We start from the raw sequence: 24,432 nt of genomic DNA, 5'->3' as shown, positions 1-24,432 counted from the left end.
TAGAGCAGTGGCAACACTGAAGAGGCTACCCTGGGTAAATAAGACCTTATTATTATTATATTATTATTATGTTCCGATATAAAATTGTATATTCATGTTAACAGGGCTCTCTTTGAGAGCAGGACTTTTGGCTCTGAAAAGACTACCCTGTTTTTAATGAAGACTGAATACATGAATAAATAAATAAATAAATAAATAAGTAAATAAATAGATAGATGAATAGATAAGTAAATAAATGAAAAAATAAATATTCAATAATCATACACTCAGCAAAAAAAGGAAAGTAAACACTTTTTCAAGATTATATTTCTCATATAATATTTGATTAAAAGTTAATGTATTATACACCATATCAAAGATGATTTAATTGGCTATCAACCCGGTAGGTCAACAAAAAGGAAAACTTTACGCATGAGTGAACACCTTTGTTTTTCTCTTCCAGGGCACAAAAGAAAAAAATCCAAACTGAGCAAGTTGTCATTCATGCGTAGGCGCCCTTCCATATAACAATGAGAACAAACAACAAATTTCACACAAAAAGCAACATGAATTAAGTTCCAAAAATAAACCTATGATCTCCATGATATCTTTAAAGCCCCAAAGATCAATGAAGGCTAAAAATAATGGAGGAAAATGAAGACTCTTCTGTCAAATCTAAATTCAAACGAAATAAGAGAAGAAGCAATAATTAACAAAAATGGCAGAAATTTTAGTTGTTTTTTTTTAATTAGAAAATTGTCAATAATGTTTGGTTCCTTAATTTGTCTTATGAATCCTAAAAAAATAAAAGAATGAAATAGAAAAAAAAAATCTGTTCATTTAACCACATTTATGCATATTATTCCCTGTATCATTTTAAGTTTCAGTTGACAGAAAATTATTATTTCCCCCTTCAGTGCCCCACTTTGTTTTTGTTGGAGGTTATAAAGAGATAAAGAGAACAAAACTTATTTTTGCTATTTCATTCATGTCTCTCGTTGTGTTAAACTGGTCTTTTGTTGTCAAAATCATGTCATTTTTTTTTCAATTTTTACTTTTGTGCTTTGGAGGACAAAAACGAATGTGTTCAGTCATGCGTAAAATTTCCTTTCGTATTAACCTGCTAGCTTGATAGGCAATTAAATTAATTCTAATATGGTATATAATTGACATTGATATTCATCAAAATCTTCTATGAAAAATATGAACTCGAAAAAAAGTGTTTACTTTCTTTTCTTGCTGAATGTAGATAGATATAACGTAGTGCGCAATCAATTTCGTGGAGGCAGACAGATAGCATGACATATCGACAACCGAGGATGGCTTGAATATTCTTTGACAACAACACTTTTAACTCAATTCAATTTAACTCAGTTCATTATGCCTTAAGAAAGAACGTTTTTTCCCCACAAAAAAACCCCAAAACATGTTTATGACAAAACAACTGCCCTGACAATATCATATATTAATTTCCTATGAAAATTTACACTAACATGATTTATCAATCATGAAAAAAATGACATAGTATACACAAATACAAAGAAAAAACTGATAAAAACATTAAGCAGGTCGAAAGAGAGAACGAAAAAAGTGATCTCCTTGGCGGGGAATCGAACCCCGGTCTTCCGCGTGACAGGCGGAGATACTTACCACTATACTACCAAGGAAGAGTTGATAGCGCGCTTGCACAATACATGTATTGTCAATGTTCACTGGTCAAAATCACTCGTGCATTAAACTGTAACCCTATAACGCAGGGGCAAACGTTCTAGGGATTGTAAGATAAGGAAATTTTAACAAACGCAAACAGAAGAAAACTGACCAGAAATGAATATAATTTATTATTGGAAAATGATCGAAGAAAAAAGTGATTGCGTCAGGATCCCAATGGAATCCCTTTTCTTTCCACTAATAACAAAATTTTATGACAGCGGCACTGTTTCGTCATAAAAACTTTATCATTGATATTGTCTTTTAGTATTGATGCTTCCCCTCGAAAGGGCAGGAAAATTTTCAATAGTTTGTAATTTAACACCTAACGACGTTGATTAAATGAAGTGATATGAAGAAACTTCAAATTTGAATAATGTAAGAATCTTCTCCAAACTTAAAAAAGGAAGAAAAAAACTTTTTCGCTTTGAAATCACAACCAATATTTCATAATCATATATAGTGCACAATCAATTTCGTGGAGGCAGATAGCATGACAGAAGTAGGCAACAATGGCTGGAATATTCTTTGACAACACTTTGAACTCAATCAAATTCATTTCAATTAAATTCATTATGCATTAAGAAAGAACATATTTTCATTGATACATTGATGCACACATTAAAAAACAATGTTTAAGACAACACCACTGCCTGTAGAATATCATGTATGAATTTCCTGTGAAAATGTATACCTATATTGTCTATCACTTAAGAAAAAAATGATCAAAATAAACACAATTAACAAAGAAAAAATAATAAAAACATTAAGCAAACCAAACAGATCGAAAGAGAGAACGAAAAAAGTGATCTCCTTGGCGGGGAATCGAACCCCGGTCTTCCGCGTGACAGGCGGAGATACTTACCACTATACTACCAAGGAAGAGTTGACACCCCGTAGGCACAATAGTGTCCATATTCGCGGGCCAAAGTCACTCGGGCATTAATCCTTCATCCTTTTAAGCATGGACAAATGTCCGAGGGGTTGTCAAATAAAGACATTTTTTTTTAACCATGGCACCATTTCGTCATAAAAAAAAACATGTCATTGACAGATTCTTCATGAATCTTTCTTTTTGGAATGGCAGAAGAGCTAATATAGTTTGTAATGTAGCGCCTAATTACATTAATCAAATGATGTGGTATGGAGAAACTCCCCATTTAAATAATGTAAGAATCTTTCATTTGAAAAAAAGAAAGAAAAAGAAAACGGAAGAAGAAACGATTTCATAATAGAATCATAACCAATATTTCATAATCATAAACAAATAGTGCGCACGGAGGAAGGAAGGTGGCATGACAAAATGCTCAATGGCTTGAATATTCTTTGACAATAACACTATCAACTCAATCAAATTGAATGCATTTTAGTTAAGTTCATTATGCTATAAACATATCTTTTTATTGATACATGTGCCAACACATAGTCAAGAAAATGTTTATGACAAAACAACTACCTGCTGAATATCATACATCAATTTCATATTAATGAAAGAGTACACTACATGATTTATCACTAAATAAGGAATGACCAAATAAACACACATACAAAAAAAAAAACTGATAAAAAAATAAAGCACACCAAACGGCCCGAAAGAGAGAACGAAAAAAGTGATCTCCTTGGCGGGGAATCGAACCCCGGTCTTCCGCGTGACAGGCGGAGATACTTACCACTATACTACCAAGGAAGAGTTGAAAGCGCGTTGGCATAATACTGTCAATATTCACTGGTCAAAGCCACTCGGCCGTTAATCTTTCATCCTCTAATACGCATGAGCAAACGCTGCTACTTCGGGTTGTAATAAAGAAAACTCATGACAACGGCACTGTTTCGATCTTTGAAAAAGAAAATAGAGAAGACAAAAGGGCAGAAGAAATAGAAAAAAATGGTGTGGGCAAGCTTTCCCTTTGAATAATGTAAAAACCTTAATACTGGGGAAAAACAGAAGAAACTATTTCATATGGAATCGTTACCTGTTGATACTTCATACTCAATTTATTATTCCTATGATTAATCCCACCATGCTCATTGTTCAGTCATTTAGTAGATTAAACAAGTACACTAGTCATGATAAATTTCGTGTGACAGTCAGAGATCAGGTTAAAGATGGATAGGAATGGCTTGAATGTTTTTCTACATCAACTCTTTCAATTCAACTCAAATCATTTCAATTCAAATAAGATTTAGGACAAAACATATAATTTTCATTGATACATAGACCTACAGAAATGTTAAAGATATGCTTATGACAAAACAACTGCATGACAAATTTCATTCATCAATATTCAACCTATTCTCCTATGGAAATGTATAAATAGGATTAACTGGTAAAGAGGGACGATCAAAATGCAATTAGAAAGAAAAAAGATTAAAACAGACAGATTTGAAAAAAAAAAATAGAGAGAACAAAAAAGTGACCTCCTTGGCGGGGAATCAAACCCCGGTCTTCCGCGTGACAGGCGGAGATACTTACCACTATACTACCAAGGAAGGGCTGACAACACCACCACACAATGCTGTCAATATTATATTCATACACGATTCCATATTCATTCAAGCTCATGCACGCACACACACACACGCACACACACACACCCACACACAAATATTCTAATGACCAAAAAATTATTCAATTATTTACTGATAATAGTAGATAATTGAATAAACACACTGGTCATGATAAATTTTGGTGGGGGTAGACAAACAGCATGTAAAAATGAACAAGAATAGCTCCTGAATTATTTGACAATAACACAATAAAGAGGATAATCTTAATTGATACAGCACATACTAACACACGCACGCACATTCTACTGACAAAAGAAAAAAAAAGCTGCCTTTGGAATTTCATTCTTCAAGATTGCCCATTATATGGAAATACACAACTAATTGGCTTTATATTAAAGCAAACACAGAAATAGAAAAAAATGAAGCGAAACAAAACAAATAGATTGAAAGAAAGAGAGAGAAAACACACCAAAAAAAAAAAAAAGGATCTCCTTGGCGGGGAATCGAACCCCGGTCTTCCGCGTGACAGGCGGAGATACTCACCACCATACTACCAAGGAAGAGTTGATAGCGTACCTGCACAATACATGTATTGTCAATGTTCACTGGTCAAAATCACTAGTGCATTAAACCGTAACCCTATAACGTAGGGGCAAACGTTCTAGGGATTGTAAGATGATTAAATTTTAACAAACGCAAACAGAAGAAAACTGACGAGAAATGAATATAATTCATTATTGGAAAAATGAGCAAAGAAAAAAGTGATTGCGTCGGGATCCCAATGGAATCCCTTTTCTTTCCACTAATAACAAAATTTTATGACGGCGGCACTGTTTCGTCATAAAAACTTTATCATTGATATTGTCTTTTAGTATTGATGCTTCCCCTCGAAAGGGCAGGAAAATTTTCAATAGTTTGTAATTTAACACCTAACGACGTTGATTAAATGAAGTGATATGAAGAAACTTCAAATTTGAATAATGTAAGAATCTTCTCCAAACTTAAAAAAGGAAGAAGAAAACTTTTTCGCTTTGAAATCACAACCAATATTTCATAATCATATATAGTGCACAATCAATTTCGTGGAGGCAGATAGCATGACAAAAGTAGGCAACAATGGCTTGAATATTCTTTGACAATACTTTGAACTCAATCAAATTTATTTCAATTAAATTCATTATGCATTAAGAAAGAACATATTTTCATTGATACATTGATGAACACATTAAAAAACAATGTTTAAGACAACACCACTGCCTGTAGAATATCATGTATGAATTTCCTGTGAAAATGTATACCTATATTATTTATCACTTAAGAAAGAATGATCAAAATAAACACAATTAACAAAGAAAAAATAATAAAAACATTAAGCAAACCAAACAGATTGAAAGAGAGAACGAAAAAAAAGAGACCTCCTTGGCGGGGAATCGAACCCCGGTCTTCCGCGTGACAGGCGGAGATACTCACCACTATACTACCAAGGAAGAGTTGACACCCCGTAGGCACAATAGTGTCCATATTCGCGGGCCAAAGTCACTCGGGCATTAATCCTTCATCCTTTTAAGCATGGACAAATGTCCGAGGGGTTGTCAAATAAAGACATTTTTTTAACGATGGCACCATTTCGTCATAAAAAAAACATGTCATTGACAGATTCTTCATGAATCTTTCTTTTTGGAATGGCAGAAGAGCTAATATAGTTTGTAATGTAGCGCCTAATTACATTAATTAAATGATGTGGTATGGAGAAACTCCCCATTCAAATAATGTAAGAATCTTTCATTTGAAAAAGAAAAAGAAAACGGAAGAAGAAACGATTTCATAATAGAATCATAACCAATATTTCATAATCATAAACAAATAGTGCGCACGGAGGAAGGTGGCATGACAAAATGCTCAATGGCTTGAATATTTTTCGACAATAACACTATCAAGTCATTCAAATTGAATGCAATTTAGTTCAGTTCATTATGCTCTAAAAACATATTTTTATTGATACAATCATGGGCCAACACATAGTCAAGAAAATGTTTATGACAAAACAACTGCCTGTTGAATATCATGCATCAATTTCATATCAATGAAAGATTACACTACATGATTTTTCACTAAATAAGGAATGACCAAATAAACACACATACGAAGAAAAAAAAGACTGAAGCACACCAAACGGCCCGAAAGAGAGAACGAAAAAAGTGATCTCCTTGGCGGGGAATCGAACCCCGGTCTTCCGCGTGACAGGCGGAGATACTTACCACTATACTACCAAGGAAGAGTTGAAAGCGCGTTGGCATAATACTGTCAATATTCACTGGTCAAAGCCACTCGGCCGTTAATCTTTCATCCTCTAATACGCATGAGCAAACGCTGCTACTTCGGGTTGTAATAAAGAAAACTCATGACAACGGCACTGTTTCGATCTTTGAAAAAGAAAATAGAGAAGACAAAAGGGCAGAAGAAATAGAAAAAAATGGTGTGGGCAAGCTTTCCCTTTGAATAATGTAAAAACCTTAATACTGGGGAAAAACAGAAGAAACTATTTCATATGGAATCGTTACCTGTTGATACTTCATACTCAATTTATTATTCCTATGATTAATCCCACCATGCTCATTGTTCAGTCATTTAGTAGATTAAACAAGTACACTAGTCATGATAAATTTCGTGTGACAGTCAGAGATCAGGTTAAAGATGGATAGGAATGGCTTGAATGTTTTTCTACATCAACTCTTTCAATTCAACTCAAATCATTTCAATTCAAATAAGATTTAGGACAAAACATATAATTTTCATTGATACATAGACCTACAGAAATGTTAAATTCAATTCAATTCAATTCAATTCAATTCAATTCAATTCATATAAAGATATGCTTATGATAAAACAACCGCATGACAAATTTCATTCATCAATATTCAACCTATTCTCCTATGGAAATGTATAAATAGGATTAACTGGTAAAGAGGGACGATCAAAATGCAATTAGAAAGAAAAAAGATTAAAACAGACAGATTTGAAAAAAAAATAGAGAGAACAAAAAAGTGACCTCCTTGGCGGGGAATCAAACCCCGGTCTTCCGCGTGACAGGCGGAGATACTTACCACTATACTACCAAGGAAGGGCTGACAACACCACCACACAATGCTGTCAATATTATATTCATACACGATTCCATATTCATTCAAGCTCATGCACGCACACACACACACGCACACACACACACCCACACACAAATATTCTAATGACCAAAAAATTATTCAATTATTTACTGATAATAGTAGATAATTGAATAAACACACTGGTCATGATAAATTTTGGTGGGGGTAGACAAACAGCATGTAAAAATGAACAAGAATAGCTCCTGAATTATTTGACAATAACACAATAAAGAGGATAATCTTAATTGATACAGCACATACTAACACACGCACGCACATTCTACTGACAAAAGAAAAAAAAAGCTGCCTTTGGAATTTCATTCTTCAAGATTGCCCATTATATGGAAATACACAACTAATTGGCTTTATATTAAAGCAAGCACAGAAATAGAAAAAAATGAAGCGAAACAAAACAAATAGATTGAAAGAAAGAGAGAGAAAACACACCAAAAAAAAAAAAAAAGAGATCTCCTTGGCGGGGAATCGAACCCCGGTCTTCCGCGTGACAGGCGGAGATACTTACCACTATACTACCAAGGAAGATTTGATAACGTTAGTGCACAATAATGTCAGATTCCAGCGGCCACGGTCACTAGAGAATTAAAACTTCCTGTGCGATGACGTACGGATGAACAGCCCTACAAAGAAAATGGTAAAAACCTGAGTTTGACGGGTTTGACTTTACAATGGCACTTTAGTACAGTGTATCATTAAAACCCTTCAATCTCGACGACGAAGAAAATTACACGTACGCATACAAAATCCTTCTCATCTTCTGTTCGGCTTTTCCTTTTATATTTCTTTGCATGGGTGCTACTACTTCTACTACTAGGCCTACTAGTTTATGCTGCTATGTTTATACGTGTACAACAACAACATCAACAACTACTACTACCACCACTACTATATACTACTATTATCATACTACTACTACTACTACTATACTACTACTACTACTATACTACTACTACTATACTACTACTACTACTACTACTACTACTACTACTTCTACTACTACTACTACTACTACTACTACTACTACTACTACTACTACTACTATACTACTACTACTACTACTACTACTACTACTACTACTTCTACTACTACTACTACTACTACTACTACTATACTACTACTACTACTACTACTACTACTTCTACTACTACTACTACTACTACTACTACTACTTCTACTACTACTACTACTACTACTACTACTACTACTACTACTACTACTACTACTCTACTACTACTACTACTACTACTCCTTCTACTACTACTACTACTACTACTACTTCTACTACTACTACTACTACTACTACTACTTCTACTACTACTACTACTACTACTACTTCTACTACTACTACTACTACTACTACTTCTACTACTACTACTACTACTACTCCTTCTACTACTACTACTACTACTACTACTCCTTCTACTACTACTACTACTACTACTTCTACTACTACTACTACTACTACTACTCCTTCTACTACTACTACTACTACTACTACTCCTTCTACTACTACTACTACTACTACTTCTACTACTACTACTACTCCTTCTACTACTACTACTACTACTACTACTACTCCTACTACTACTACTACTACTACTACTACTTCTACTACTACTACTACTACTACTCCTTCTACTACTACTACTACTACTACTACTTCTACTACTACTACTACTACTACTCCTTCTACTACTACTACTACTACTACTACTTCTACTACAACTACAACTACTACTTCTTCTACTACTACTACTACTACTTCTACTACTACTACTACTACTGCTGCTACTACTACTACTACTACTACTAGATTCAGGATTCAAGATTCAAATCGTTTATTATCATGCACTAAGGCATAAAAATCTTCTCAACAGTCTCCATTTCAAAATTTCACATGTAAAGGAAAAAAGTATATATGTATACATGTCTGAAAGACAAGTAACATAACACTAGACAAAGTACATCAAATACACGTATTGTAATAATCAAAATATTGCACTTGGTCCCAGCACATGTACAATTCTGATTTTAGCCATTTATATCAGCAACCTCAGTCAGTTAATGAAACTCAGTTAATGAAATTTCTGTGTATATGCATCTGATTGAATTGTAAAAAAAGAGTGTACTACAGCTTCTGATTTTTTGGAAGCATCAACAAAAAAAAAAAAAAAAAAAAAATCGTGCCAGAAGCACTAACTTAACTAAATTCAAGTTTGAACTGTGTCATTATGACAATATCGTTATTGAATTTTGTGATTGAATTGCGAAAAGTGTGTAACTGCTCTTAATAAAGCTGCAAACAGTCACATGCTGCCATCGTCGCAAAGCTTTAATTCAATGACAAGGAAAAGAACAGAGTCTCCAGAGCTTGTACCGTAAATCTCCACCTTTTTCACCATTGAATCACAAAATTTGATTCCGTTGTTGTCGTAGAGCTTCAAATATGTGAAAAAGAATATAACGGTTTTTCCTGAGTTCTAACAGGCTTTACAATTCGCAAGTATCGGCTGCTTGAAATCTAGTGTTTTACCTTGAAACTGGAAACTGGAAACTCGAACTTTAGCAACGCACCCGCTCCTGCTGCAACTACTACTATTAGACCTATAATATTTTACTTACTGTAACCACTAAAACTAACTTCTACTATTGTAATTACTACTACTTCTACTACTACCAAACAACTACCACTAACTTTACCTTTGCTAACTATACTACGAACTATACCCTACTACCACTGGGAGTTACTTGGGCCCTTGCTGCTTCCACTGCCACTATTTCTATTTTCAATTATAGTTATTAACTCTACAAGCGACAACTATCCATTCCATCAATCTTATGACTCTTATCCCTTCTCCTATACTGCTGTTCGACACATAGGGGAGTGGCCACACTCGTACTCAACCACGACAAATGGTGGGAGGTCCTTTGCTCAGCCCGGCATGACTCCAAGACGGGCACCTCCAACACACCCATGCGGGAACTCATTCGGAAAATGCCAGGTTTGTAGTTTTGATCTTTCTGCTTCCAAGCGCATAATCATTATCTCCTCTTTTTTTTCGTACATTGTGTCATTTACTGTCATGGTCATCACGTCTGTGTATCATTTTAGTTCACACAAAGTATAACCACACCGTGAAATAGCAATAAGCCCAGTGCGCACACTCATTTTGCATAGGCCTATTTCCAGTTTGTGTTTCAAAAATAAATCATTTCCCTCTGTCAACAACAAATTCTGTTAAGTCTTCGTATACATTACAGCACATTATTAGTATCGCCCCATTTCTTTTTTTTTTTGTGACTCGTTATTTCATTTCGTTCTCTCCATGACGTTTACCATTAGTTTTGGAGTATTTATGAAAAATGTCCTTTCAATAATTCTTCAAAGCAATAACCTTTGCATTAATTTGTAAATGCTACAATATAAGGTCATCTTAAGCTTTATCACAAAGTAATGCGTGCTTTCACTCAACATAGGCAAATAAATATTAAGCGTTTGTGGTGCTTTTGGGAAATGTTTTGAGAGATGTTTCTGTGAAACGTTTCCTCTACATTTTGTTTTGTACTCGGCTATACGAAAAGCCGTGCAGGTATGTACGGAGATACAAGCACTATTTCTTTAATTTTACTTTATTCTATTTCGTTTCATTATTTCTAAGGCGTTGCGGAGAAAGTGCTGGACAACTGCGTCACTTTGGTGAGTGCCAACTGCGCAGGCTCACATGATTATCAGGAGATCGAATTCAACTACGAACTCATCGATGATGCATTTGCCTACTGGATTCATCAAACACCGGGTAAGTTTTTCTCGTCTCCCACAGCACAAGTCTATGTCGTCTGTTCTCTCGTACCTAGGAATAGGCCCTTTAGTTTTCCATTAATTTTTACATAGGTTTCACTGCACCTACGAGACTGTACTTCTCCTTTACAAAGTACTCCTTCCCATTCCCGTCCCTTCTTTGTTACGTTAATGCGGGATTGTAATTCAGCACCGAGTCTGAAAAGTGTAGCGTATAGTGCCAAGGGGTCTGTATTCTAGACTACCTTGGGATTGCTTTTCCACTTGATTGACACTTATTTCTTACCTGAACTTAAGAACATGTAATGAAGTTGATAAACACAGACGCCAGCGATAACTACATAAAGTCGTTATCTAATGCAATTATTTAATTATGCAGAGGAATAGTCTATGAAGTCGTGAAGATATAAATAAATGAGTCATTGAAAATATACATAAAACATAAAGAAATGCATTTAAATGAATGAATCCTCCTGTTGTTAAGCAAAAGATCAATCAATGGAAAGTACTTCTCTTATACGGCTTATCCGTGACTGTTTCCCCGTTATTGTCATGTGCACATCTCTTTTGTTCTTTTTATGTCTGGCTCCTTTTTTGTGCCCATACCTTTCATTATTATACTTTGTTTGTGCACGGATTACAGACACATTATTCCTCCTCTCCCTTTGCGATGCTTGTTGTTTCCTACCTTGACTAAAAGCCCTCGTACCTTTTTCAATATTCCTTGAAGGCGATTTCAAGAAAAAGCTCCGGAATATTTTCTCATACAAATAGACAAACTGCAACAGTGAATGCTATTTTACATATAATTTTATAGCATCAAAAACAACATTTTCAAGACGTTATTTATACACTCTAAAAAATCCCGAGTCAGAACTGACCCAGAACTAGGTCCGTTGGGGTCATACACCGTTCCGGGTCAGAAATGGCTTGGAATTTGGTCATGAAGACCCCGAATGTGGTAACACTGACCCAATTCATGACTCTGAATGGGTCATATCTGACCCCATTCCTTGTCATTTCTGACCCGTAACGGTGTATGACCCCAACGGACCCAGTTCCGGGTCAGTTCTGACTCGGATGTTTTACGAGTGTACGACTGAATTTAGCCAAAGTTTAGTAGTCCGCTTCTTTACATTATTCAACAGGCAGATATGCGATAACACACCTGTTACGAAAACTATCGAGTGGAATATCATTACGATAACGATTCAATTTTCATTGCTGTTGTCACACTCACAGCGCAAGCAATGTGTCCTGCCGTAATGCAGACGAAGCCCACGCCCTTCACCACCGATGGCTACCTCAAACACGACGCCGTTCCTTACACCAAGAACTCGAACATCCTCACTGAGAACCACCCACTGGTCATCATGGTGAGAATGTTCATCTTCGAAAATAATTTCAAACTCCAAGAGCAGTCGTTATCTTTGAAGAAAATGATGAAGAAATTGATTATGGCTAAATAAAAGGGCACCAATCAGGAAACCTAACATGTTTATCCAAGCCACCTGCCAGTTATTTTTTCTCTCTTTTTCTGAGAAAATTCGCGTTATTCTCGTACTTTTATGAATCGTGATGCTTCGAAAAGTAGGTCTATACCTCATAATACCAAGAGTAGGAACTATCGATGCCTATGCAGCTAAGTGATGTAAATGTCTACCTCGACTTTTTTTTTCTCTCTCTCTACGCATCTGTATTATGTAATAAAAAAGATAGAACAGAACAGTTTATTTTGACAAGAATCACTTGAGAAAGGGCAACTCGCCCGAAAATTTGTGTGTCAAAATAAATTGTTAGTATTGACAGCATGAAATTGAGTGTGTTCTATCTTTTATATTATTGCACAAACACCTGGACTACATACTATAAGTATGCACGTTTATACAACACCTCAGAATGATGTCGAATTGTGACTGGCCAAGAACATGTCATATGACATTCAATAGAAAATACCTATCAAACTCATTGAGAGTGACAGCCATGCAATAGGCCCCTGGCATGGGCCTATTGCACGGCTCGAAGGTACTATAGCACGGCTTCGCAGGGGGCTACTATTGCACGGCCGCTCACTGTTACAGTAGAGTTCTGTGGCTCACACTAGCAAAGCGCCAGCAAACTACGTGCTGGCCGGCTGCGCTGCGCTGCCGGTAAGTCTCACAGACCAGGCGCGGCGGAGTACTGCAACGTTAACGTTAACGCGCAGCTACATTACCTAGCTAGTTGCATGTATTGCGGCCTTCCCTACTGCTGTGTTTTTACTTTTGACTCTGATCTGCTACATGGACCACAGTGATCCCAAAATCAAGACTTCATTTCAAGTTGAGAAACCGTAATTTGATTATCTTTCTGTGTTTTTATACAAAATCATTTTCGGAAATAGACAAAGTCTAGACCTACTACTAGATCTACCGACATCTCAGATCGGCCTAACAGTCAGGCCTAACTCGGTCTAACGTTAGTGTAGAATGGGTATAGACCCTGCAGAGTTTGTGATTCCTGTGACTGTGTGGTCGAATCATGACGAGTGTTCGAAAGCAGTACACAGGGTGGTTTACAATTCTCCTTCCTAATTGTTACATTTATTTTTGGGCCTTCATGAGTTGGCAGTCACTAATTTAATACTGTGATTGTGGACAAGGTGTTGTATAAAACGAATGATTTTGTTCGTGCATTGGGGCACGTAATATCGCACTCGGCGCGAGATTCGCCACTGGTCTATTCAACGCGGCGCTACGCGCCTTGTTGAATAGACCAGTGGCTTATCTCGCGCCTCGTGCGATATTCGTGCCCTGATGCACTCACAACTCATATTATTATTTGTATAATATAGGGTGTTACAGGCACAGGTATCACAAGTCGTTTCTTTATAGGTGTCTGCTAAGTCAAATTAAATACAGAATAACCATTTTTGAATTAAAAATCTTTGCCATGAACATATAAACAACCAAAATCAAATTTCCAACAGGTATCATCCCAGCGAGAGGCGCTCCTTGCCCACCCCTTGGTGTCTAGCCTCCTGAACCACAAGTGGGTGACGATCGGCCGAAAGCTCTACTCCGTTTCGCTCATTCTTTACGTGCTCTTTCTCACCGCACTCACTGGGTACATCGTCGTCACGCCGCCGAGGTAGAAAGCCCCTGATGTTTGTTTACTCGTAGATAGATAGATAGATAGATATATAGGTAGATAGATAGATAGATAGATAGATGGATAGCTGGATAGATAAATAGATAGACAGACAGACAGATAAATAAATAAATAGATAGACAGATAGATAGATAACTAGATAGATAGATAGATAGATAGATACTAAATAGATAGATAGATACTAGATAGATAGATAGATAAATAGATAGATGGATAGATAGATACTAGATAGATAAATAGATAGATAGATAGATAGATAGATAAATAGATAGATAAATAGGTAGATGGATGGATAGATAGATAGATAAACAGATAGATAGATAAATAGATAGATAGATGAATAGATAGATCGATAAATAGATAGATAGATGAATAGATAGATAGATACACTGTAAATAAATAAATAAATAAATGGATAAATAAATAGATAGATAGATAGATGGATAGATAGATAGATAATAAGAGCTTGATTGCAAAACGAGTAAATTCCATTCTTGTTAAGTTGATATACTTGCTGTTAAAGTACTTAAAAAGCAGAGAAAAATAGAAAGTGAATAAGACTAAGAGGAGATTGGATCTTTAAATCATGACTTCAAGAATATTCCTTGTTATGTTACAGATGACGACTGGAAGTAACACTGGTAGGTTTTATTTTGTTCCTTCTGATTATAGATGTACTTAGTAATGGTGCTTAGCTCATTTCGCGATCAAGCTCTTTGTATATAGGTAAGTTAGTACATACATAGATGGATGGATAGATAGATTGTATATTGTTTTGCTTATGTGATAATTATATCTAATACAACTGTACTATACATAATAATTATAAAGAGAGAGAATAGAGAGAAAGATTATGTGTATGATATACTTACACTAGTTACGTAGATAAGCAGATGAATGAATTTGTCGATGCACCCGTTAAATGCATAAGTGTTTCAGATTGAATGATTGATTAATGATCGATCAAGTGAGCCAAGCGTCAAGCAGTTTCATTGGAACTATGTGTTATATTGTTTTCCTTCTTTCGTGCTAGACGGAAATTGTGTGTATTTTTCCACAAAAAAAAATCGGATTTCGGATAGATAGTTGGCAATGGTTGGGGAAGGGGAGAGATCTGAGCGACGAGAGGGATTATGGAGCTGAAAGAAATACTGGAAAAGTTTGTTCAGCGTATGTTGCATATGGTGTGTTCCCTGCATTTACGGGCAATGTTGCATTTAGATTATGACCGCGAAAATGACTACAACATTTTTTTGTTTTATTTTGTTGCAATCATCGCCAATCTGGTTTAATCTAAATTAGATTATTGAATCTTACAGGATTGCATTTTAAACTATAAATTGTGCTCAAGCGTTTTCTGCAGTTGCAGTAGGCACATGAAACTCCTTAGACTGTCGAAGAATGCAAACCATGTTACCGTTGGTGTTTTCCGTCTATTTGACAAGATACTACGTCAAGAATGTGACCGAAGTGGAAGGTGACGGGATAAGTATGGTTGACTGGTACGTCGACGGTCAGCAACGGTGGGTGGATGGCTTTAGCGAGCTCACACTCTTCCTCTTTGGGGAGATCGGCCCGTGGATTATCCTGGGACTGTCTGGTATCAACCTCATCAGAGAGGTAAATTAAGCCGTATTTGCTTGAAACTATAATCGCAATTTGTCTACATCTTAACTCTGATACAGCGATGGCAAAATGATGATGATGATCCGCAGCATTTGTATAGCGCCATATATCTGTCGCATAAGAAACATTAAAAAAATGCAACATCAAAAATGGTGAAGCTGATGATGATAACAGCGACTATTATGATGATTGTGATAGTGGTAAATAGTGATGATAGTCATGTTGGTGATGAAGGTAATTGATGATAGTGATGGCAATGGCGATGATATGGTGACGGTGATGACGATGGCGATGATAGGGCGACGGGGATTATTAAAGGACAAGTCCACCTTCAAATACATGTGGATTGAGTGAATACAGCAATATTAGTAGAACACATCAATGAAAGTTTAAGGAAAATCGGGCAATCCGTTCAAAAGTTATGAATTTTTAAAGTATCTGCGTAGTCACTGCTGGATGAGAAGACTTCTACAGTGTATGATGTCATATGCGTACAACCATATAAAGAAAATAAAAAGAGAATTTCACAAAACTTTTCTTTTTGAATAAAGTGCACATTTCTTCGACTTGTTACTGACATATGCTAAGGGTAATATTATTCCCCCTGCCTTCTGAAAGAGAGAAGTCAAGCGTTCTTTTGTTATGCGAGAAAAGTGAAAATATGGTGAATTTTCTTTATTCTTTCTTTATATCGTTGTACTCATGTGACATCACAAGTTATAGTAGTCTTCTCATCCAGCCTTGAGTGAGCAGAAACTTCAAAAATTCATAACTTTTGAACGGATTGTCCGATTTTCCTCAAACTCGCAATGATGTGCTCTACAAATATTGCTGCATTCACTCAACCCACATGTCTATGAAGGTAAACTTGTCCTTTAAGGTGCTGATAATGTTGATTGTGATGATGGTGATGACAATGATGAAAATGGTGACGATGATTATGATGATGATGATGGTGATGATAATGATTGCGATGTTAATAGTGATGATGATGGTTGTGATGATTATGATGAGGATTGTGATGCTGACAACATTGAGATTATGAAAATGATAATGACAGCCATAGGATAATGATAGCGACCTGACGTTGATAATAACGATAACCATTGTATGCCCTATGTATTCTATTTGATTTGATTTATTGGTTCCTGTATTATCATAGTACGTGCACACACATGTACATGTACATGTAGGCATAAATTGATGGTTGCATACATATTCATAGGCATAAGTTTGTTAACAAAGTATTTTCTTCATAGCCTTTACAATGTATAGCAAAACGTAGCAATACAATAATAATACGGACGGGCTACAGCTTAAGCGTAGCTATAGATTTGCATGCAGCCCTCCTACATAATTATAGTGCATAATGGTATCAACAATAACAACATTAGTAATTAGTGGGCTAATGACAATTGCAATTCGAGTCAGCAGAATTTACGAATAACATCACACATGCTCCAGTGTGCCCGATGAACTTATAAAGGTTTTTGTTCCTTTTTTATTCAGGTCTGTCAGGTGATATGGCAAAGACAATCCTACCTGAATTGGGGGAACTTTCTCGAAGTCTCTCTCTACGTCCTCGCCATTCTCCTAGTTCTGCCAATTAGCCACGAGTTTTACAAAGAGGATGTCATGCTCCGAGAGGTAAGCGTTCATACAGCGTTCCAAAGTATAACCCATTCTGAAATGTTTTGTTTGCATTGTTTGTTTCATACTACTTCATCATGGGATAAAAAAGTGGTAGAAAATGCTGTTTTAGAGAGGCTGTAAAAATGATGATTACATCAATAACAAAAGCAAAATTATTGTATTGCATGAGTTGGGACCCATGGAAGGGGCATTTGAATCATAGAGGCTTGTTTGAAACAAAACAATGCAAACTAAACAGAGATTTTTCCAAACCGTTTTTGCTCGTTCTGGCACCCTCACAAACATTCAGCTAATTGAATTAAATTACAATTCGACGCAAGAATCATTAATATGAATTTAAGTACTGTTCTTTTGTGATTGTTGTCATCCATGCAAATTATTGCCCCCCCCCTCACATCCTCCCTCTCACTTTCTCACTCTGCTACAGGGATTAACTTTCTTTTGATTTTCCTTTTCTGTTTATTATTTTTCTGCATCCTTACTCCTTAAGTCATCTTCAGCGTCATATTTCCTTTCTAACCCCACTCTTTGCTGCATATTCTGCCCTTTTGTTGTTTTAAAATGTTAATTTTGATATCTTCTTGCCTGTGCAGGCTTGGCAATGGCAATGTGGAGCAGTGGCAATCTTCGTCGCCTGGTTGAATTTCATCTTATTCACGCGGAGATTCTCAACGCTAGGAATATATGTCATCATGTTCACCTGTAAGTTTGCTTCCTGCCAAGAAGTGTGGTTGAATGCACACTCATCTTATAGCGAGCATATCCTTCATAACACCATGATAAACTGTAAAGATGATAGTGATGACTACGTAGTACGATGGTTATTGATGGTAAAATCTACTTTCATGTATTTAGATATAGATACTCTGGCCTTTATTACAAATTATCATCGTTACATAACGACACCTACAAATATAAGAATAATATTGATAATGATAATGATGACGATGATAGCTATACCGATTTAAACAATTTAGGTACTTGAAATCCTGAAGCAGTAAAAGTTGTTAGGTCAGTTGGTGCTATTGACAGGCAGGTAGAGCGGGGGTATAGTAGAACTAGTAGGCCCTAGAAGAAGTAGTAGATGCAGTAGTAGTAGTAGTAGTAGTAGTAGTATATAGTAGTAGTAGCAGTAGTAGTAGTAGTAGTAGTAGTAGAAGTAGTAGTAGTACATGTAGTAGTAATAGTAGTAGTAGTAGTAGTAGTAGTAGTAGTAATAGTAGTAGAAGCAGTAGTAGTGGCAGTAGTAGTGGAACTATAGTAATAGTAATAAAAGTACTATTAGTATTAGTAGTGGTATTACTATTAGTAGTAGTAGTAGTAGTAGTAGTAGTAGTAGTAGAGGTAGTAGTATAGTACCCTTATAGTAGCTCTTGTTGTGGTAGCAGCAAGTAACAACAATAAAAAGCAGAAATAATAGCGGTTGTATAGTATCTGATATCAAGAAACTATTTTTGTTCAGTGGATAAGATAAATTAAGGCATCCCTTGACAACTCTGGTATCGGTGGTAGTGACCGAAGGCAAGACTTTTCGTTATCTTTACTGAGTCCGTTTAAAACCATCAATTTCAGGATTTTCAAACGTAGGTTTTGTCGACATATGGCATGATAGTTATTTTAAGAACAGGGGTGTTACTGTTACTGTGTATAGCGTGTCGGTTATAGAGGTCTAACGTTCAGTGTATTAAAAAAATGACCAATATACACTTGTTTACTTATTCCTTGCTCCAGATATACTACGGACGTTTCTCAAGATTGTCATTCTATTACTCCTATTCCTCGTCGCCTTTGCATTGGGTTTCTACACGCTGCTCATGAATCAGGTAATATCTCGCCTTTGAAATATAAATCACCTTTGCAGTAGAAGTGTCTGGCCTATTCAAAACGCAATTGGTTCTCCGAACCGTATGAATATAGGTAACGAATTTACTCACGAGCTGTGCGGTCATGAAATAAAGTCACAGCGTTCATAGGGAGTGGCAATTACGAAAATGGACTCAGAGCACAAAGCAAAGATTGTCCCTTTACGTGCAAACGAGATCATTTTTTTTTTTTTGGTCAATGCTTCCTGCGAAATCTTCTTGTGTACAGACAATGCAGGTAAAAAGACTAAAACAACACAGTGAGATAGCAGGTGAATCCGTCTTCCTTCACAGTATATTGTGCTACTGATTTGTTGTGAACGAGGCGCATGCGCACTCTTCCGCAACCATGCCAACGTTGTTCTGACATGGAATGTTCTTTCTGTAATCATGTGCCATTGTCTTATCACAACCCCATCAGGAAACTTTCCACAATCTCGAGTACTGCATCATGAAGGTCTTCACAATGCTCCTCGGCGAATTCAACTTCGACGACATCTTCTTCGGCCAGAACTATCTGGGCACGGAGAACACGATTGAGCAGGATGGGGAGGAGGCCTACTTCCTCAACAAAGTCTTCCACCCCCAGCTCACGTCCATCATGTTCACCGTCATGCTGGCCGTCATGCCCATCCTCTTCGGAAATCTTCTGGTGACGTCACGCTTTGTTACAGATTACGTGATTCCTTTGTTTTAGTGGACACTTAACTCCATTGAAAGTGATTTTATTTTACTACTTTGTGAAAAAGAATCATTCGGATCTACAGAGAAGAGTCACGAAACTATAGTTACAGGACATTGTGATTCAGATCGAACATGCAAAACAGTGAAGTGTTTCTTAAACATTTCAGTCATCATCGATTTCGCTAGAAAACAAATTGCATAAGTAGCATATTATGTATAATGTATGCATGGATACAGATAGATGTAGATAGATAGATAGATAGATAGATAGATAGATAGATAGATACGGAGATAGAAAGATACATAGATAACTAAATAGATGGATAGATAGATAGATAGATAGATAGACAAATAGATAGGTAGATGAAGAAATCAATGAATTAGTTAATGAGTCAATTGGTAGAAACATACATGCACAAAGGCATTCCTTGATACACACTCTTATTTGTATGATAGCTGTGTGTCTGGAATCTAACGACAAGAATGAACTTATTTTGATGCAGAAAACTTTCATCAGTTAGGGAGATCTATTTTGTTTGCACATGAACAACTCTGACAGGTATAAAACAGCGTACAGAATTATTAAGCTTGATCAATTATTTGTCTTTAACTTGTCTCAGGTGGGTCTAGCTGTGGAAGACATACACGGTATCAGGGAAAAGGCAAAACTTCACCAGCTTGCCATGCAGGTAAGAGACTACTTTTCCACATTATGCAAGTGATCATTTTTCTTTAATAACTAGTATTGAACCGTGTGTTAAAAGAAAGAACAAAAGATTGTTTGTACAACGTACTATGAAACAACATACGGCAACTTTGGGATATCCCAAGTTATGTTCATGAGTTTTGCATATAGCACATTACGTCAACTTACAGTGATTACGGTGTTAATGGTCTGTCCGTTTTATATAGGAAGACAAAGGCGTAAAAGCGTAAACTAATTTATTAGTCAAAGGATTTTTCCTTTTGCATTCATATAGGAGAGATCATTTTCGCCATTATCATCACAAACAGACGACAGAGTAGCAAAACCAAGGGCTAATGTTATGCTTGGTGTGGAATTGTCATTTCCAGTCTGTAATGAAATAAGATGCGTTTCTATGTGACGCTATGCCATGTCACATGAAGTACATTGTATATCACAGTATTTTTTCAACGTTTGTAATATTTATGCAAATTGTTTGGAAAGGAAGATAACGAATGAATGAATGAATGAATGAATGAATAAGGATTGAATGAATGAATGAATGAATGAATGAATGAATGAATGAATGAATGAATGAATAAATAAATGAATGAATGGAGGGCAGGGACAAGTGGAGCTCAAGAATTGGGAGATTGCATCGAGGAAAAAAACAATAGCATCTGCTTCTCCTTTTCACAGTCAACTCATTATAATTCCCTCATTGCCGTCATGATAATTTTCGCCATTGGAATAAAGAATGATAACCTTTAGTGTCGGTTTTCTCTAAAGGGAATTTAAACTCTCATGTTTTGCCATCATATTCAATTTGTGCAACACTGTACACTGTGCAATGTTGTTTTCTACTAATCGATCACCTAGGTGGATCTGGCGATGGAGGTCCAGCATGCTCTGCCTCTTCTTGTTTGGCGCTCCTCTATCGTAAGCAAGAAACGGCTATGTACCAAACCGGGCCGATTTGACGGGTTTTTGGCTTACCTCAGCAAGCTGGATGGTGACGAGGACTTCTTGGCCAAGGCTCTTCTCATCGCAAAGAAACCTGACAAGGTGAACACGTCACGTCACAATCTCCATGGCAACGCACACCGTCAAAGTTCTACAAATCACATCAACATTTGGCGAAACAGTTTATCATCCACATTTCTCTGACACATCTCTTTAATGATATTACTATCTTTATTTTCCTGTCGATGCTTCATTACATTGAGTTTATTTAGTATTTTTTTTCACTTTTAACGTTAGTTCTTTCTCCAGTTTCTCGATCCAGAAAAAGGGAAAAGGAAACGGTAACGATAATTATGAACGTGTTGATAAATATTTTCAGCAAGTTTTCTCAGTATTAGGAATGCATAGAGTAGTATCACAATGAGCGAAAGTGGTAAGATTATGACCAATCATGACATGACTTGAGGCCTTCCTTTAAATCACATTTACACTCGTATAAAACTATGCATAATTATTCGATGTGTCCGTGTTGTGTAGTATGTTAATGCTGGGATCATGAAAATTAAGCAATGCAACGAAACTCGATGATCTGAACTTATTTGGTTTGTCATTCGCCCAAATTCATTAAAAGTTCCCCAAAGATGTGGGTAAAATGAAAATAACATGAAATATTAGATATGATGAAATGTGATTCATTCAGAATTTCTCGATATGATAATATGTACTTATGTGCTCGTCCATTGGTGATCTTGTTGCCACTGTTTGCATCTATCACTATTCAGGCATGTCAGGTATGCGTTTAATTCGTTTATTCAACACAAGAGAAACAATTCGATGGCAAACGATTCACTTTTTCTTGATATTTACCGGAATCCCATACCCACAGGACATGACAATCGATAATTCGCTGGCTACTGTCGATAACATCGATGACCTTCGTCATCGCCTCCGCCTCCTCGAGAAATCCATCTTAGAGTTGCGGCGAAGTGGGAGCCGTTACTCGCGACGCACTCCACATGCGAGTTTTCGTCGGACACTGGCCCGTAGCGCTGGAGTCTCTCCTGCTAAGGCTAGCACGAAGAACAGGGAAAAGGTACAGATGACATCCATTCCTGAAAAAAAAAGTGTTTTTTTTTTCTGCCTAGACACTTTTTCCTTTCCTTTTTAATGATTTAATGTTAAATGATGACTACAACTTTCTTTTAATCACTTTTTCCCTTTAGGGATATGGATTCTAATGTCTCATAGTGTTTACTGTCCAAAACGCAATAATTTACTATTATAATGCTGTTTGACATGTTTTAATGAATAGAATCGATATGTTTTGCATCGTTATTGTTAGGTTAGGATATTAAATCAATTAGGCATACATAAAAAATTTGATACAATTTAAGAAATACCACGGTGAATTTCATCAATAGATCATAACGTTTCATCAACACGATGGAAAATAATTAGATAATAAAGGGAAATCCAAATTGACAGATAATAAACAGTATGAACTAAAAATATCATAGATTCACATAGAACGTACGTGCAAATACATACATTGTACATACATACATACATACATGCATACATGTACATACATACACAAGATTGCAAACCTACACGATAGGGAAAGGCACCGGGAGTGTTCCATGATAGATAAGAGCAGACCAATCGATAAATCAATGAATAGAATGAATGAACAAATAAAGGAATTGAATAATGGTGTGTATGATTTAATTTTAGGAATGCTTTATGAATGCGATGAATTCGGACGTTTGGTCCCTACCCCCTATTTCTTTTTAATCAATTAAGGAGCGGGACGGGAGGAGCGAGGATGCGGGAGAGTTGGGGCTGAACCTGGAGAAGATGGAGAAGAGGCAGAGCAAGCTACAAGAGCAGCTGGACAAGATGCAGCGGATGCTGAAGACATTGGTTCCCGCTGACAAGCGACCGGTGCTCGATGACGACGACGATGATGACGACGATGATGATTAATCAACTCTTGAGTTGCCCAGTGGGTGTGAATCGGTGATGACAGCTATGTCGCATGGTCATAATGTGAAGTGGGCTTCAGAGTTTGTGCTCTGCGCATCTGGAGAAGGAATTAATTACTACTCTCCTTGTCCAGTTGTATGTGAGTTTGATCGCAATATGGGCTAAGCCGGGTTTTTTTAAACTAAGTTTTTAAAAAGGAAGTTAATCGTCAGAAAGAGCGAAATAAAAGCTTTTCATTAATACCTCACTGGTGACAAGGAATATTTCTGAGGTTATGATTGAAATTTCCATATTTTTATAATTTTCTTCATTTTTCAGCAGTCTTAATCACAAATATTTAAACTTAACATGAATGGAGTAAATGCGCTTTGCTATTCAAACTCTTCATAGAAAACATCGGTACATATTTTCTTTTTTGTCATAATACTAGGGCCTATATTATATCAAGCATAGTATCTTCAAGCAATTGCAAAACAGTGAAATTCATATATAAAAAAAAGAAGCTGAAAGTGACAGACAACCCTTGAGTGCCCACAAATTCTTTCGTTCTTACCAAACAAGCAAATAAAAAAAACTTAACAGCAACAATGACAACAAGAATGAAGAACTCGTGTATGGTGGTAAGCTATAGAAAACCATGCAATGTTA

General features: G+C 36.3%; 1 protein-coding gene and 9 non-coding genes across 10 annotated transcripts in view; 1 reads left to right on the top strand and 9 right to left on the bottom strand.

Annotated features, from left to right (window-relative positions):
* Window positions 1-23,884, top strand: part of LOC139730218 (transient receptor potential cation channel subfamily A member 1 homolog) — a 55,104-nt gene extending 31,220 nt beyond the window's left edge. The window contains exons 15-27 of the mRNA XM_071641115.1: window positions 10,257-10,378; window positions 11,036-11,173; window positions 12,418-12,551; window positions 14,144-14,304; window positions 15,771-15,945; window positions 17,461-17,598; window positions 18,198-18,306; window positions 19,336-19,427; window positions 19,888-20,118; window positions 20,771-20,839; window positions 21,715-21,900; window positions 22,685-22,891; window positions 23,602-23,884. Coding sequence (XP_071497216.1) covers window positions 10,257-10,378; window positions 11,036-11,173; window positions 12,418-12,551; window positions 14,144-14,304; window positions 15,771-15,945; window positions 17,461-17,598; window positions 18,198-18,306; window positions 19,336-19,427; window positions 19,888-20,118; window positions 20,771-20,839; window positions 21,715-21,900; window positions 22,685-22,891; window positions 23,602-23,784 — 1,945 coding nt within the window. The 3' untranslated portion in view covers window positions 23,785-23,884. The remainder of the gene's footprint in view (window positions 1-10,256; window positions 10,379-11,035; window positions 11,174-12,417; window positions 12,552-14,143; window positions 14,305-15,770; window positions 15,946-17,460; window positions 17,599-18,197; window positions 18,307-19,335; window positions 19,428-19,887; window positions 20,119-20,770; window positions 20,840-21,714; window positions 21,901-22,684; window positions 22,892-23,601) is intronic.
* Window positions 1,575-1,646, bottom strand: Trnad-guc (transfer RNA aspartic acid (anticodon GUC)). Its single transcript has one exon. It is a non-coding gene; the product is annotated as a tRNA-Asp (tRNA).
* Window positions 2,500-2,571, bottom strand: Trnad-guc (transfer RNA aspartic acid (anticodon GUC)). The gene has a single exon. It is a non-coding gene; the product is annotated as a tRNA-Asp (tRNA).
* Trnad-guc (transfer RNA aspartic acid (anticodon GUC)) lies at window positions 3,305-3,376 on the bottom strand. Its single transcript has one exon. It is a non-coding gene; the product is annotated as a tRNA-Asp (tRNA).
* Window positions 4,108-4,179, bottom strand: Trnad-guc (transfer RNA aspartic acid (anticodon GUC)). The gene has a single exon. It is a non-coding gene; the product is annotated as a tRNA-Asp (tRNA).
* Window positions 4,686-4,757, bottom strand: Trnad-guc (transfer RNA aspartic acid (anticodon GUC)). Its single transcript has one exon. It is a non-coding gene; the product is annotated as a tRNA-Asp (tRNA).
* Window positions 5,613-5,684, bottom strand: Trnad-guc (transfer RNA aspartic acid (anticodon GUC)). Its single transcript has one exon. It is a non-coding gene; the product is annotated as a tRNA-Asp (tRNA).
* Window positions 6,401-6,472, bottom strand: Trnad-guc (transfer RNA aspartic acid (anticodon GUC)). The gene has a single exon. It is a non-coding gene; the product is annotated as a tRNA-Asp (tRNA).
* Trnad-guc (transfer RNA aspartic acid (anticodon GUC)) lies at window positions 7,247-7,318 on the bottom strand. The gene has a single exon. It is a non-coding gene; the product is annotated as a tRNA-Asp (tRNA).
* On the bottom strand, window positions 7,827-7,898 carry Trnad-guc (transfer RNA aspartic acid (anticodon GUC)). The gene has a single exon. It is a non-coding gene; the product is annotated as a tRNA-Asp (tRNA).
* Window positions 23,885-24,432: the final 548 nt, after the last annotated feature.

Source organism: Diadema antillarum, unplaced genomic scaffold, assembly GCF_040938485.1.
Source record: "Diadema antillarum isolate AM-2024a unplaced genomic scaffold, OU_Dant_1.0 seq00000298_RagTag, whole genome shotgun sequence".
In the NCBI taxonomy this organism is placed as follows: Eukaryota; Metazoa; Echinodermata; class Echinoidea; order Diadematoida; family Diadematidae; genus Diadema; species Diadema antillarum.
This window is presented reverse-complemented; position numbering and strand designations above follow the sequence as displayed.